We start from the raw sequence: 15,595 nt of genomic DNA on the forward strand, positions 1-15,595 counted from the left end.
CACCCAGGCGTCCTGCAGACACAGATTTTAAAGCAGCAATGGTAACTATGTTCAAGAACATTAAGGAAGATATGGAAAAGGAAAGGACTTGAAATGAATGAAAAGATAGAGAATCTCAGCAGAGAACAGAAATTGCAGAAAGGCCATAATGGAAATGCTAGAACTGAAAAATACCTAGAAGAAAAAGACTAAAAGAAGAAACAGTCCATTTTTTACCTTTGGTCAGCATCAAGATATGATGCTTCTTTTGACACCATCATCTTCTGGTCATGAGGATAGCTAGCCTGAGGATGGGGCCCACTTGCTATAAATGGCAGAGCAAGAAGATGGACAGGACCTGGGTCCTTAGTGATATCAGTCAGCCACTGGATTAGCCAGCCTAGAAACTTCCCTGTGGCCAGAATTCTTGTATTAGGGGGGGAAAAAAGTGCTTACCTAAGCAATTTCCATTTGGGTTTTATGTGACTTACATGAGAAAGAAAGCATCATTAAGTTATAAGACTACAATAAAGAACTTGACTTAATTTTGTTTAACCCAAGGTTTACCAAATGTATGTGACCCATCTTTTTTTAGCTAAGGAAATGTCGAACACACTTAGAAAAGTCCTGTGTAGACTCCAGTTTCTACCTTCTAAATCTGTGCCATTCGATTATATCACCTGTAGGATAATAAAGGCCACAGGTTGTTTTGATCATACAACAATGTGGAATGCATACCAACTGTCCAAACTGATGATTTTGAAGTCTGCCTGGAATCTACTATTAGAAAATGTCATGCTTGCAAATTGGTGCAAACCGTTGTTACTCAAAGTGTGGTACATGAGCCAGCAGCAGCACCTCATACCCCAGACCGACTGAATCGAAGTCTGCATTTAAACAAGACTCCTGGAGGATTCATACACACTTTGGAGTCTGGGAAGAAATGCTGTAGACTATACGCTGCAGGATAGACGTTAGCTGTATTATTATGAATGAAAACAAAACATAATACTTAATTTTTTTAAGATTTATTTATTTATATGAGAGAGAGAGAGAGAGAGAGAGAGAGCAAGCAGGGGAGGGTCAGAGGGAGAGGGAGAGAAATCTCAAGCGGACTCCCAGCTGAGCTTGGAGCCCGTTTGGGGGCTTGATCCCAACCCTGAGACATGACCTGAGAGGAAATCAAGAGTCAGACCTTTAACCGACTGAGCCCCCTTGGCGCTCCCCTTAGTTAATTTCTTAATCCGTTTTCAGAGACCTTCAGGTAATCATCTCATTTGGCTTTCGCAGCAATACTGAGTTAGAAGTTTTTTTAACCCCCGTTTACAGAAGAGAAAATGAGGTTCAGAGTAATAAAGTGACATTTATTATATTAAGTTTCTCTAGTCCTATAGTAGGTAAAAAAAAGTGGCCAATTCATTGTTGGGATGCTGTCATGGTTTTTGATGATGCAGACATTTGATGTCTAACCAAACTAGGAGGTCAGTCCCTGCCACCCCTTTGGACATCCTTTCCAGTTTCTGCTAGGATTGTGTTCCTCTCTCAATGCCCAGGGCTGTCTGTCCCTCAGGAGGAAATATATGACAATCCAGTCCACACAGCTAGCCCCTCCTGTCTGCTTAGCCAGGGCTCAGAGGGGTCTCAAGCCCCCGAGTGGTTCAGAGCCCAAGGCTGAAGAGCTGGGATAACAGATTCCAAGTCTAGAAAGCAGATGGGTCCTTAACACCAGCCTAACAAGGACTTTTCAACTCTGTTCTGGTTGGAATGGCCCATTCTAATCAATTAGAGGATCAAGACGAGGATGGTATTAGGCTGTGATGGACAATAATTCAGGGTTAGTGAGAAAAAGCACAGAATATTTATTTCTCAAGAAACTTAAGTATTATTTAAACCTAAGAGGTTTTAAAAAAAAATTACAATGTTGGATTATTTGCTTGGCCATTTAATGGTTACTTTATTTAGCTGTTTGATAAAGGTTGCAATCTTGTTTTTTAGAGGAAATATTTTGCCTTCTAGCTCAGTTAACAATATCTACAACTTAAGCCCCGTTTTCAGACCATATAAGCTCAGAACCGGAGCAGCACGCCCTGACTGTAAGTCTTACATGTGTAATGTTGAACAAAATTCTCATGTGCAACAACAGAACCGTTTCGGTTCTACCAATTTGCAAAAGCAATTTGGCTATTTATCAAAAATCATAGGGGCGCCTGGCTGGCTCGGTCAGTGGAGTGTGCAACTCTTGATCTCGGGGTTGTGGGTTTGAGTCCCACTTGGGTGTAGAGATTACTTAAAAATAAAATATTTTTAAGAAATCGTAGCAGTGGGCGCCTGGGTGGCTCAGTTGGTTAAGCGACTGCCTTCGGCTCAGGTCATGATCCAGGAGTCCCTGGATCGAGTCCCACATCGGGCTCCCTGCTCGGCAGAGAGTCTGCTTCTCCCTCTGACCCTCCCCCCTCTCATGTGCTCTCTCTCTCTCTCTCTCTCATTCTCTCTGTCTCAAATAAATAAATAAATAAAAATCTAAAAAAAAAAAAAGAAATCGTAGCAGTTGTGTCTTGGGTGAGGTTCACTGCTTTGAATGAGTTATTCCACTTCTGGAAACTTATCCTAATAATCTAAGTCATAAGAAAAACTCTGGCCAGAAGAGCTTGCCACAGCACTATTTTAAACAATTCAAACATTGGAAATTCATAAGGTCTGAGAGTAAGAGAATAGTTAAATGACCTACCGTATATCCCCCTCATGATATATCAAGTAGCCATATTTTAAATGATGTTTACATTTAAAGTATATTCAGTATTAAACTGGATTGTCCCACTTTTGCCTTTCCATTCAATAGGTGAAAATGGTTGAAGCAAAATGAAAAATTGTCTAAGTTGTAAGGCAAGGATTACTGGTAAGGTACTAGCTATAAAATTTGGTCTAAGATATATTAGGAAGACCCTTCCCAGACTATGATCACCTGCTCTCTCCATCGCAACCAAAGCCCAGCCATCCTGATGGCTTGGTCCTCCGTGTTCCTCACACCCCCCTCAACACACAGCACATGTCTCTTCCACTGGGATCCTTGATATCAACGACTGGGTTTTCAGACTCCTTTTATTTTGCACAGCCCACAGCTCAACCCCCGCACCCAATCACCAAGCCCTATTGATTCTATTTCTTAGCTTCCCTCAGCTTTCTTTTTATTCCTTCAACCAAGGCCTGCATTCAGGACCTCCTTATCTCTCCCGTGGACTCCTGCAATATTTTAGCTCTCAGTGCTGTATCAGTTAGCTTGCTCTTGGCTGCAAGAAACAGAAAACTCAATAAGTTTATTTAAGCAGAGTGGCTTCAATAATGAGGAAAGTCTGTTCTTTTTATTTGGGAAAAAACTCCTTTCCAGAAAGCCCTCCAGAAGACCATCTCTCAGGGTCCACTGGCCAGCACTGGCTCACACATGCATGCCTTAGCTGCAGGGGAGGCCGGGAAGGCCATCATTTGGCATTTTCAATCTCCATAGTGGGATTCAGGCTCTGCCAGTGGGAAGGAGAGAAGGCTGAAGGGGCCGTTTCTACCTTCAGCATAGGAATAGGGACACAATAGTGTCTGCCTCAAAGTCCCGGTCTGGGCCTCCCCACTCCTTTAATCCATTTCGAACACTGCCATTATTTATTTATTTATTCATTCATTCATTCATTCATTCATTTAGTGATTCATCCATTGCTGAATCAGGTTACTTTTCAGTGGCCATGGCAGTAGGGGGCAGATAGAGAATAGAGATCCGTACCAGTTCTCACCTGCTTCTGCCTACCATCAACATATATCAAGTCTGTTTGTATTTTATTGGCTAAAGCAAGTCACACAACCACACCTAACTTCAAAAGGGCATAAAAGTGAGATCATCCTTTGTGCAGGGTAAGCGCGCTCACAGTTACCACATTCAACAAATATTTATTGAGCATTGACTATATGCTAAGCAAGGCGCTGGAGGTGTATTGATAAGAAAAACAAATATCTGTTCTGAAAGCATTTACAGTCTAGAAAGGAAGAAAGTCCTTCCTTTATGCCCTCATGCTAACATATAAGGACATCACCTGTACCACCTCTTACATTTTCATTGCATTAAAAACATACAAAAAGAGACGCCTGGGTGGCTCAGTTGATTGAGCAGCCAACTCTTGGTTTTGGCTCAGGTCATGATCTCAGGGTCCTGGGATCCAGCCCTGTGTCGGGCTCCACACTCAGTGGGGAATCGGCTTGTCTCCCTCTCCCTCTGCCCCTTGCCCCGCTCACGCTCTCGTGCTCTCTCTCTGTGTGTGTCTGGAATAAATAAATAAATTTTAAAGAAAAAAATTGACTCTCTGCTTGTGTAAGCTGTAAAGCCTTAAAGATGTCTTCTCCCTCCCTGTAAACCTAATACCTAGAATGGGGCCTAGCACCGGTAGAAACTTAATAAATGTTTGTTGAATGATACATGAGATAGGATGGGCTCAGTGATAAAGAACAGGAAGCCTAGCTGATAGCTGCCTAAACAAACAGAGCTTGTATTGTCAAATGGTGATGAGTCTAATAGCCAGCAGCTGCTATGGTTGGTTTCTCTGGACCCAAGCTCTTTCCAGCTGTAAGCTATGATATGCTTGGCTTGTTGGCTTTTTCTCCTTGTGGTTGTGCCTCATGGTTACAAGACGGCAGCCACTGCCCCACATAATGTATTCACATGTAAGGTGAGAAAACAATCAAAAGGACCGTGCCAGGGGGCTCCCCTTTGGTGACTCCTTTATCACAGAGAACGAAAGTTCTCCTAGAAGCCACCAGTAGCTTATGTGTCACAGCAAAACATGGATCATAAAGCCACCCAAGCTTCGAGTGAGGCTGAGAGAGTATATCTGCATTTCCAGTCTCTGTGGTTGGACATGGCGGACAAGGGGCTGGGAATGGGTATAGCCATTTTGGGTATAACCAACTGAAAGTGCTCTCCACAAATGCAAAATATATGCTCAATAAATATTTATTTGTGGAAGTTCAGATTTTTATGATCTGGTTCTTTTTTTTTTTTAAGATTTTTAATTTATTTGAGAGAGAACAGAGCCAGCGGGAGAGAACAAGAGTGGAGGGGGGAGGCGCAGAAGGAGAGGGAGAAGCAGGCTCCCCACTGAGCAGGGAGACAGACAAGGGGCTCCATCCCAGGACCCCAGGATCATGACCTGAGCTGAAGGCAGATGCTTAGCCAACTGAGCCACCCAGGCCCTCTTTATGATCTGGTTCCTTATGGATTTCTAACGACATAGAAAGAAACTTCATCATTGTTGTGCCAAACCAATTTGAGTGCATCTTCTGTTCATGCTGGCCCCCTATGCCAAGCAAGTTATATGAATTTTCTAATTTAGGCTTTGCCACCTTATGACAAAGTGATTATCAATCTCTGTTTTACATATGAAGAAATTGAATCCCACAGTAGTTAAGCAACCTGTCCAACCTGCTCCCTTACCGGCTCGTAAATGATGAAAGAGGGCTTGAACTCCAGTGTCTGAGTCCAGAGCCCATGTTCTTATCCTAGAACTTCAGGTCTAGAGGGGAATGGAGAGCTCATTAGAATGAAGCCCTTTATTTTCATGGTGCCAAGGCCCAGAGATGTGAGGTAACCTGCTCAAGGTCACACAGCAAGTCCAAGTCCTGACTCCCAAGCCATGGTTCTTTCTATCCCAGTGGGCTGCTCTAGTTAGAAATCTCACAGATTCAGGATGCCTGGGTGGCTCATCAGTTAAGTGGTTGACTCTTGATTCTGGCTCAGGTCATGCTCTCAGGGTCCTGAGATCGAGCTCCATGTAGGACCCTGCACTCAGTGAGGAGTCTGCTTGAGACTCTTTCTCTCCCTTTCTCCCTCTGCACACCCCCCAAATAAATAAATCTTTTAAAAAAAGAAATCTCAGGAAAAAAATGAAACAAGACAAAACCAGAGAGGGAGACAAACCATAAGAGACTCTTAATCTCAGGAAACAAACTGAGGGTTGCTGGAGTGGAGCGGGGGTGGGAGGGATGGGGTGGCTGGGTGATGGACACTGGGGACGGTATGTGCTGTGGTGAGCGCTGTGAATTGTGTAAGTCTAATGAATCACAGATGTGTACCCCTGAAACAATAATACATTATATGTTAATTAAAAAAATCTCACAGATTCACTGATCTTTGAAAAGACAAAATGCCAAACTTGGGATCCCATAGACAACTCAGTTTTCAAAACAAAACATTTGACTAAAGGTTTGGCAAATTGGAACAAATTGTTTCCTTTTTTTGGAGTCAAAACTTGGTGATGAGTCGGCTCAAGCTCCTTTCCTCATCTCAGGGGGAAACTCCAGTCTGTACAATACTTTCCAGTTCTCCAGTGATAAGAGAAGGGAAAGAACGAATGGTTAGAGCTTCCGCTGGGACTGAGACCACTTCAGACTCCAAGCTCACGGCCCAGACATGCCTTACTTGTGGTGGTGTTTCAGTGTGTTCTGTGTAACAACACAGCCTTGGGAAGCCTCTCAGTAGAGTAAATGTGTCTGGTTCGAATCCCACTTCTGCCACCAACTCGCTGTGGGAGCGCACTGTGAGAATCAAGTGGGGCTGAGATGCAGAAAGCCCCTGGCACAAAAGGGCACATGGGAGAGGTCAAACCCCTCTCCCCGGTCCTCTGCTACTTCCCCTCTGGACTTAAGGCCGAAGTGCAGCCAGCAGCCCGCCTAACAAGCAGGGCCTGCCTTGCCCACACCACGCCCTATCTCGGGAGGGTCAAGTTCCTTTTGCCGACAGGACTCACACCTGTTGGGGGAAAAGTTTGCTTAAATTGACAAGTTATTTGGGCGTGACATTTCCAACCCTGGAGAGTGAAGGTTATAGGAATAGGCTCTTGAATCACACTGTGGTTTGGATTTCGACCCTGATACTTCCTCACTCTGTGTGTCCCGGTGTAACCTCCTTGTGTCTCAGTTTCCCTCTCTGTACAACGGGGGTGATGACAGTGCCTCCCTCGGGGGCTTGTTGTGGGGGTGAGATGAGAAAACACAGGCCAAGAGCTGAGGACTGTGTGTCTGTCCCCACGGGAAGCACAGTGTTCACAGTCGCTGTGGGCTTGTCGGACCCTTCAGTCTCTTCCACGACATTTCTCATCTCAGCGTTGAGTGTGGGTGTGATAAAACATTTTCTCTGCTTCTTTTAGGGGTCAGGACAATTGGGCAAGTGGCTGCACGGGCAGCGGAGTGCAGTGACATAGCAGACAGTCACAGAGAACCCAGGAGTGCAGGGCAGGAGACCTGGGCTCAAGTTCTGGCTCTGCCACCAGCGCCCATGTCTCCTTCTTCCTCTGGGCTTCAATTCCTGGCTCATAAAATGTGGGGGTTGGAAGAGGTGACCCGTCAGGTCATTCCTGGCCTTAGCCAACCGTGCTAATCATGGCCATCCAAAAGTCTTCCCGGAAGCCTTAAATAACAAAGACTGGCAGGACTCTACAGCTTAGTGAAGGTTCAGAACCCTATAATTTGGGTTTGAGATTGAAGAACTTTCAAGATCTCCCAGACCAAGAAGTGCAGATAGGAAGGAGGAATAGCAGTCTTCTCCTTGGGCAAGCTTGAGGAGTCCCTGTAGCCTCCCTTGGACACAACGTGACTTCCATCCTCCACCTTTTTTCTCCAGATACTACCATAAACAAGCTCCCAGATCCTTCACACTCTGAAAGAAATTCATTCAACAGACACACACATTCACCCAATGGGTACCCTCTGTGCACAGGGGGGCACTCTGCTTGGGGGGTGGGATAGGGCAGACAGAAGACACAGCCCCTGCCTGTGGGGCCAACATTCTAGCAGGGCAACCAGGAGCATGCAAAGTAAACAAGTAGGATCCATAGTAGAGCACGTGGAGTTAGCAGAGAGTCGGATTTAACTGGGTGAGGGTTTTGCAGTGATGAGGATCTAGCAAGCTTGAGGTGCAAGAGGTGTAGACAAGAAAGGAGCTCTAAGAACTAACCGTGGAGTTGAGGCTGGGACAGGAGGGGAGGCGGGGCTTGAAGGGGACCATGAAAACGTGATGAGGTCAGTGACCTTGGGGCCCGTGGGGCCTGTGCGGCTGAAGGCTTGAAGGAATGAGCTAGGAAAAAGTTTGAACGTGGGCTCTTTGGAGGGTCCAGGGCTTGATCTTGGGACTGAGTAGCTGAGCCATTGCGGGAGAGGAGATCAGGGAACCGCAAGGCCAGAACATCAGTGGATGGTGAAAGCACCGGGCATTGAGCATCGTGGGCAGGACGAGTGGAGAGGACAGTAAGTGGGGAGCCCAGACCTTCAGGGAATCTGCAAAACTGACAGCAGTGAGTGGTAGAGCTTGTAAAGACATATTTAACAGTGCAATTTAATGTTACATTTGGGGAAGTCCGCTCCTGTTTTTGTAAGAACTACAGGAAGGGAGAGAGCTGTTTTCGTCATGAAAGGCAGGCTTGAGCATTAAAGGGTGGGGACGTACCTGGGAGAATCTCATTTCCTCAAGGATCCAAGCTGTCAGCCTAAGAGATGCTGCTCTCCTTGTGCAACTGAAAGCAGCCCAAAGCTGGTGGGAAGGTATTTCATTTTTAATGGGGGAAGGGTCTTCTTGCTTCCCCTGAAATACCAAGGAGGGGGCGCCTGGGTGACTGAGCCAGTTAAGCGTCTGACTCTTGGTTTCAGCTCAGGTCGCGGATCTCAGGGTCATGAGGTCAAGTCCCATGTGGGGCTCTGCACTCAGCATGGAGTCGGCTTGGGATTCTCTCTCTCCCTCTCCCTCTGCCCCTCTCCCCATGCACTTGCACTCTGTCTGTCTCTCTCTCAATAATTAATAATAATAATAATACAAAAAATAAAAAATAAAAAAAATACCAAGGAGATAGCCACCATTTCCACAGAAGCTTGAAATAACAATATAATGATAATTTATGAGTGTCATCTATCAAAAGCCATTGTTTGAGAGGCCTTGGTGTAAAGGAGTTAAGAATATGGACTCTGCTGGGGTTTAAATCTCAGCTCTGCTCCTTACTCCTCCTCCTTTCACCCCACCTGGACAACGCTGTGGGTGGGGGGGGGGGCGGTAATAACAGCACCTACCCTTCCCGCCTCTGAGAGGTAAATGAGCAAATAGGTGCAGAGAGTAGCTTGGAGTGCGGGAAGACTAAAAAAAATGTTGGCTACGTATTCTGATCTTTCTCATCCCTGTTGGCAAATAAACAGGCAAATAAAAACCAACTTGGAAAGGTCCCATGCCATTCCTATTGCTCTGTGTGGAAAACCAGCCAGAGAGTAAAGCTGAGGCGTCAGTCCTTCCTCCACACATTGCAGTTTACAAGCTGCTGGGAGGCCGTGTGGCCCAGGGGCAGCAAGTCCGCTGGGCGTGAGGAGCCCTGGGTTTTAGTTCCTCCTCAGCCTCCGAGGCCCAGGCCAAGTGCACCCAAGGGCATGGCTGGTGTCTCTGAGCCTCACCTTGCCCACCTGCAAAGTGGGGCAATCATCCCACTTAGACCCACAAAAGGCTGTTTTGACCAAACCAGGAAAGGTTCCACGAAGGTAAATGGTAACTCTCTGGAAGAGGGCATGTGGCTCACTGTGTTGAGGGCCCGCCTCCTGTGTGCCGGGCACGGAGGTGCAGAATCTGGCCTGTGGCATCTCCCCTCCCCAGAGGTACCCAAAAGAAAGGGCGTATACCCAGATGGCCAGAGTCTCTGAGAGAAAGAGCGAGGGCGGTCAGGTTACAGGAGGAAGGAATGCTTTTATTGTTAGGTCTATGAGCAGATTTGGGGAGAACAGAATGATGGTGCTGAGTGTGATCAGAGCATTATCCTTCCAGAGCATTACCCAACAGAGGGCCCTGCTCATGGAAAATGACCCGAGCTCCAGGCTGTTCGCTGTAGAATGTTTTATAGCAGCCTCAGTTCCGAAGCCCCCCGAACACCCACCAAAATGAGCATGGGTTGAATACATGGGCTATAAAGCAGGATAAAGAAGATAAGTTCTCTTAGTGAACTGACATGGAAAGACTGCTGAGAAATACTAAGTAAAGAAAAAAAAAAAAAACTAGGTGCAAAACAGTATGTAGGATGCTACCATTTTTTTGTCCAAAAAAGCAGAGGAGAGTCTCTATGGAATATATGTATTTATATAGGCACAGAAGATGCTAAAACTAGTTATAAGAAACTCTTCCCATTAGTTGTCTCTAGGAAGAGGAGGAAGAGGAAGATCACTGTACATCCATTTGAACTTTTTGATTTTGAGGCCGGGTAAATACAGTACCTACGGGGGACCGGTGGAAGGAGGGGGAGAGAGGGTGAGGAGCACTGTGTGGGCTCTAGAATCAGGTGGCGGCACCACTTCCCAGCTGTGCGACCTTGCACAAGTCACTCGATCTCTTTGAGGCTCAGTTTCTGCACAAAAGGAGCATGATAATAAGTACAGTAATAGCTCCTGGTAAAATCCACCTGGACTCTTGGGAGGCCAAGGCTGAGTTCAAAAGCACTCTGATGGAAAATGGTGGTTGTAGCTCTTTATCCAGCCAGGACTTCTTACTCTCCAGATCAGCTTCCAAACTTCTTGGAGGGACTAACAGTTCTTCTCCATTCCCATGCCATATCCCAGGCACCCAGCCCAAGGGAGTCCCTGTGCCTCCAGGGTACCAGGTCAACTGGGTGGGGGTGAGGGGAGTGGCCTGAGTCAAGTGCAATACAATTCTTCCTCCCAGAGGAAACCCCTGCAGACTGGCCGCTGGGCTCTCTGGTGACCGGGTTCAGCTCCACTGAGCTCCACATCCCTTCATGCTGGGCTGCAGGCCCTGACTGTTGAAAACAGCAATTCTCGAACACGAGCATGCATCTGAATAGCTGGTGCACACCAGATTCCTGAGCCCACCCTAGGACCTAGCATGCCCACTGAGGCCTCTAAGATGGAGCTCCAGCCACATCTCCAGCGCTCAGTCCCACACCCTTTACACTCCCATGTTTCTCCCCAAATCACTCACCTGTCCTCAAGCACATTCAAACCTTTCCTTCGCCCTCCATGCTTCTGATTTCGAGGATCCCTTCCTCAAGAGAGATTTCCCCAGTTGCCTAAATTAAAGCCCGTCTTGATGGAGGCCATGAAAATACCTCCTCCACCAGGAAGGCGCTCCGATTTGGGCTTCCTTCCCCTTCCTCCAGGCATCTCAAACCCAGAATTTGTGTCTACCATAGTACCACCAGGGCGTCCTTGAATTAGAAGTATCCTCGATAACGAGGAAAGCTATGACTTGCAAGTGCATGAATGTGGGGTGCTCTGGGTGCTCGGCCCCACTCTGTCCCCAGCCCCAGAAACATGTTAGCAGCCCCGTTTTACAAAGAAGTGAGGTTCAGGGACATGGGGGTTTGCTCAGGGTGTCACAGCTGATGGGTGCTGAGCTGTGATCCATCCTCGCCTTTCTGGTTTTCTGTGTATATGCTGCCCGCCCCCTTGGAGACGCTACACTCTCTAAGGGTGGCCCGTAGTTTCTTTCCCTCCATCAGGGCCAGGCAAAGTCTGGCCCCTCAGGGAATGCTAATTCTGAGCCAGGGATGGTCCTAAGAAGGAGATGCTGGGAGCAGGGCCCATCCCTGAGGAATCTGTGTGCAGGTGGGGGTGGCAGTGTAGAGGCCAACAGGATAGGTCTGGGTTGGGGCAGAGGAAGGGGGCAGAGATGAACATCATCCTCTGAGGGCAAAGACAGTGTGATGACACAGACAGGGCAGATACGGTTCCGACCTAGGGGAACTCAGGGAATTAAGGGAATTTGCTGGAAATAGCCAGGCGCAGTGCCAGAAGGGAGCAAAAATGGTCTTCCATTTCCATCTCAACATTTCAGGAGGTTCCTGTGTAAGAAAACTGCATAGAGACTCCTCCACGTAGGGATGCACTTTACCACCGATACACTATCGGTGTAAGCTATTCATTGAAGAATTGTCTGGGAAACACTGGGGCCAACTCAATGTCTAGCAACAAGGAACTGATGAAATCAGTCAGATTTGCATATGATAAAACACTCTCCAGCCCAAGAAAGGAGGAGGAAGTTCTCATTGATCTGATACGCCACAATCACCAAAATATATTTTAAGTAAAAAATGCAATGTGCATAATCAGGGAAATCAAATTTTAAAGCATGATGAGTTATGATTTCACACGTACCCGCCTGGAAATTTTAAAAAACTGTTAATTCCAAGTATTGGCAAGGAAGTGGGGCAAAGGGAACTCTCAAGCACACTGGCAAGTGTGTGAATTGTCACAAGCACTCTGGAAAACAGTTTGGCATCATCTACGGAAGCTGACGATGTGCATTCCCTAGGAGCCTGCAAATACCCGAGGGAGATCTGAACCCAAGTTCCCACCAACCCCCATCCCCCTAAACATACACACCAGGAAAGAAATGATAAAGAACATTCACAACAGGACTGTTCCTAGAAGCCAAAAATTGGAAGCAACCCAAATGTCCTTAAATAGTGCTATGAAAAATTAATGGTGTTCTTTTAATACAATGGAATTCCATACTGAGCGACAATGAACCAAGCACAGCCATGCACGTTGGCATAACCGAATCTCAGGATCATAATCATGGGTGGGACAAAAGCAAGTTGCATAAGACCACATGCGTGATATGTTTCCTTCTCTTCAAAATTCAAAAAGAGGAGACAGTGCACCATATTTATTGTGTGCTGACTTAAACATATGGCAGGACTATAAAGAAAAAAAAAGTGCATAAGTATAACATTCGGGATAGTATTTGGGGAAAAAGAGGTGGGGGGGGTGGGAAGGGAGGGCAAAAGAGATTTTTTTTAAAAGCTCTGCTTCTTTGGGACAGGTGGCAGATACCAGATGGCTTACTGTATTGTGGAGGTTTTTTAAAATTTATATATTATTGTATAAGTGCTATTTTTGTATCTGCTCAATATTTAATAAAAACAATTTTTAAAATAAGGCCTAGACCAGTGTGAACAGTGTGCGACCACTTGCATAAAAGGGACACACACAATCGCGTGCACACACACCGGTATTCACGGATCTCTGGAAGGTTACGTGTGTAACTGGCAAAACTGGTTGCTTCTGGTAGGGGAACTGGAGACTGGGGAGAAGGAGGGGAATTTCCCTGAATTTTTAACATTTTGAATCCCATAAACCAGTTAAAAATAATAAAGTTCTAAGACAGAGAAACAGGGGGTGGGAGGTGGGAGGGAAGGAGGAGGAGCACTGCCCGGACTCTGGGTGCCGAAACCTTCTGGGTGTGCCCAGGGTCGCACGGGGAGCCTGTGTCCTCAGCCTACAGCTCAGGCCTAGAACCAGGTCACTGGCTCACCCCTAAGGACAGGGCCGGCTTCAAACAGTTGCCCACATCAATTCTGGCTCTGCAATATTTTGTTTCCAAACAAAGCTTCCTTGGGTCTCTTTCCCTGACCCTGCCTTCTTATCTCAGACCTTCATCCCACCGGGGATTCGAACAATTCTTTTGAAGTTGCTTCAGGGTCTTCTGAGCCTTCATCCTCGATGACTCTGAAACGTGCTTCTGTGTCACCAAGGGCAGTCAACAGCAAATAGGCTCTCTTCATACTCCTCCCCTCAAGGACCTCATCGAAACCTGCTTGCACATCCTTAATTCACACTGAGATACCTCTAAGTCACAGACATGTCCCCAAGGACCCTGACCTGAGAAGTAAAGACACAAAACAGTGGCATCAGCCAGTAGGCAAGGAAGGATTTGGACACAGTGTGCAGGAGGTGCCTTCTGCCCTGCTTGCGAATTGGTGTGCTGGCAGTTTGGGTCTGGATAAGAGGTGGCCCTGAAGCTGGCCTCAGTCTCCCTCAGCCCAACCGCCAGGAATAAGGAGAAGAGGGCCAGGGAGGGTCGTGTTACTCTGAACCAAGAGGCACCTTATTTCGCAAAGAGCCAGGGCAGGCCTCTGGGTGGCACCGAGAAATGGGTTCCCCAGTGGAAAAGCACCTTAGCCAGGTAGTGTTGATTAGAAGGGGAGAAGCCTTACTGTATAGTGGAGCTTAGGGGAAGCCAGTCAACAAGCCTGCCTAGAGCAAAGCCCTGGGCCGACAGTGCTAAGTGTTGGTGAGGATGTGGAGCGGCCGGACTCCCATACACTGCTGTGCAAGACCAAACTGTACAACCAATGGAAAACGGGTGGAAACTCCTGAAGTTAAACACATAAACGTTATGCTCAAGCTAAATGCTTAAAGTTAAACCCTGAGCCCTAGCGCTCCTGGGGATATTCTGAAGAGAAAGGGATGCTGTGTCTACAAATTGGCACGAACAAGAATGTTCGCAGCAGTGTTATGGGTGCATGAGAGCCCCACACCGGAAACAACCCGACGCCCACCCGCAGAAGGACGGACCAACACCCTGCAGTGTATTTGTGCAATAGAATACTGTTTCAAAGCAAACTAGAGCTATATGCAAAACAGCGATGGGGTTCAGAGACATAACGTTGAATGAAAGAAGCCAGACGCGAAAGAGCACATATTGTATGAGTCCATTATATGAAGTTCAAGAACAGGCAACACTAATGTATGGCCATAGAAGTCTGGACGGTAGTTACCTTAGAGAAGAGGGATATTGACTCGGAAGGAGTATGAGGAACTGTCTGGGACACTGGAAATGTGTTGGACTTTAATCTGGGTGGTGGTTTCATGGGTGGATACACATGTACAAATTCACGGAGATTAAACTTGAGGTTTGTGTACCTTAATTACTATATGTAAAGGTGTATGTAAAACAACAATAAAAGGGCGCCTGGGTGGCTCAGTCCGTTAAGTGTCCGACTCTTGGTGTCGGCTCAGGTCATGATCTCAGGGTCATGAGTTCAAGTACCGTTCGAGGCTCTGCGTTCAGCAGGGAGTCTGCTTCACATTCTCTCTCTCTCTCTCTCTCCCTCTGCTCCTCCCCCCATTTGCACATGGGCTTGCTCTCTCTCTCTCAAATAAATAAATACATCTTAAAAAAAAAAGTAAAACCACAATAAAATTCAAGGTCTAAAGCTCCACTGCTCCTGCGCCCTGGCCTGCCTACCTGGCTATTGGTCTTGCCCTCAGAACAGTGTTGTGTATACCTTGGAGTGACCTTTCATGTCAGGCGCCAGTGGCTGTACGTGAGGGCAGAATGGGAACTTCTCAGCTAGAGAAGAAACTGTACAGCCATTGGGGGTGTCCTTCTTCACAGATGTTTGAACACAGGGCAGAATTTGTGTATTTCCATGGAAATAAGATGTGGAAATTTTCCATGGAAATACACACCCAATAGCAAAGTTCCTGGGATAGAGATACAGAACTCCCATTCAATTTCAACTGCCGGAGACTGCCAATATGTTAGCAAAACAAAGGGGAAAAAAGCAAAAACAAAAACAGGCAACAGTTGACTTGGGCCAGTTCATGACACTCAGCAAATGAAGAAAAGCCAAAGTTAGGCAGGAGAGGTGTTGGGCCTTGTGTTCCGGTCATGCCAAGAACTCCTGCCCTCATGTCAGAACCCACAGCCTCTCGGGGCAGCCGATTACTCAGCTGCCCAGGGCAAGAAACTGAAGTACATGCTCTGTCTAGAAAAAAACAAGACTATAAGGAATTACATGAAAATGGTGGAAATGGC

The 15,595-nt window shown here is 46.7% G+C and overlaps 1 protein-coding gene across 2 annotated transcripts in view; it reads right to left on the minus strand.

Annotated features, from left to right (window-relative positions):
* BRPF3 (bromodomain and PHD finger containing 3) overlaps positions 1 to 15,595 on the minus strand; it is a 58,051-nt gene that overhangs the window by 4,688 nt on the left and 37,768 nt on the right. Inside the window, exon 14 of one of the 2 annotated variants that reach the window (XM_073884937.1) lies at positions 12,645 to 13,653. The exons of the other annotated variant lie outside the window; for it this stretch is intronic. Coding sequence (XP_073741038.1) covers positions 13,553 to 13,653 — 101 coding nt within the window. The 3' untranslated portion in view covers positions 12,645 to 13,552. Of the gene's footprint in view, positions 1 to 12,644; positions 13,654 to 15,595 lie in introns of those variants that run through there. 2 annotated transcript variants of the gene reach the window in all.

This window comes from Callorhinus ursinus, unplaced genomic scaffold (assembly GCF_003265705.2).
Source record: "Callorhinus ursinus isolate GAN/ISIS: 27379988/994484 unplaced genomic scaffold, GSC_fseal_2.0 scaffold59, whole genome shotgun sequence".
Taxonomy (NCBI): Eukaryota; Metazoa; Chordata; class Mammalia; order Carnivora; family Otariidae; genus Callorhinus; species Callorhinus ursinus.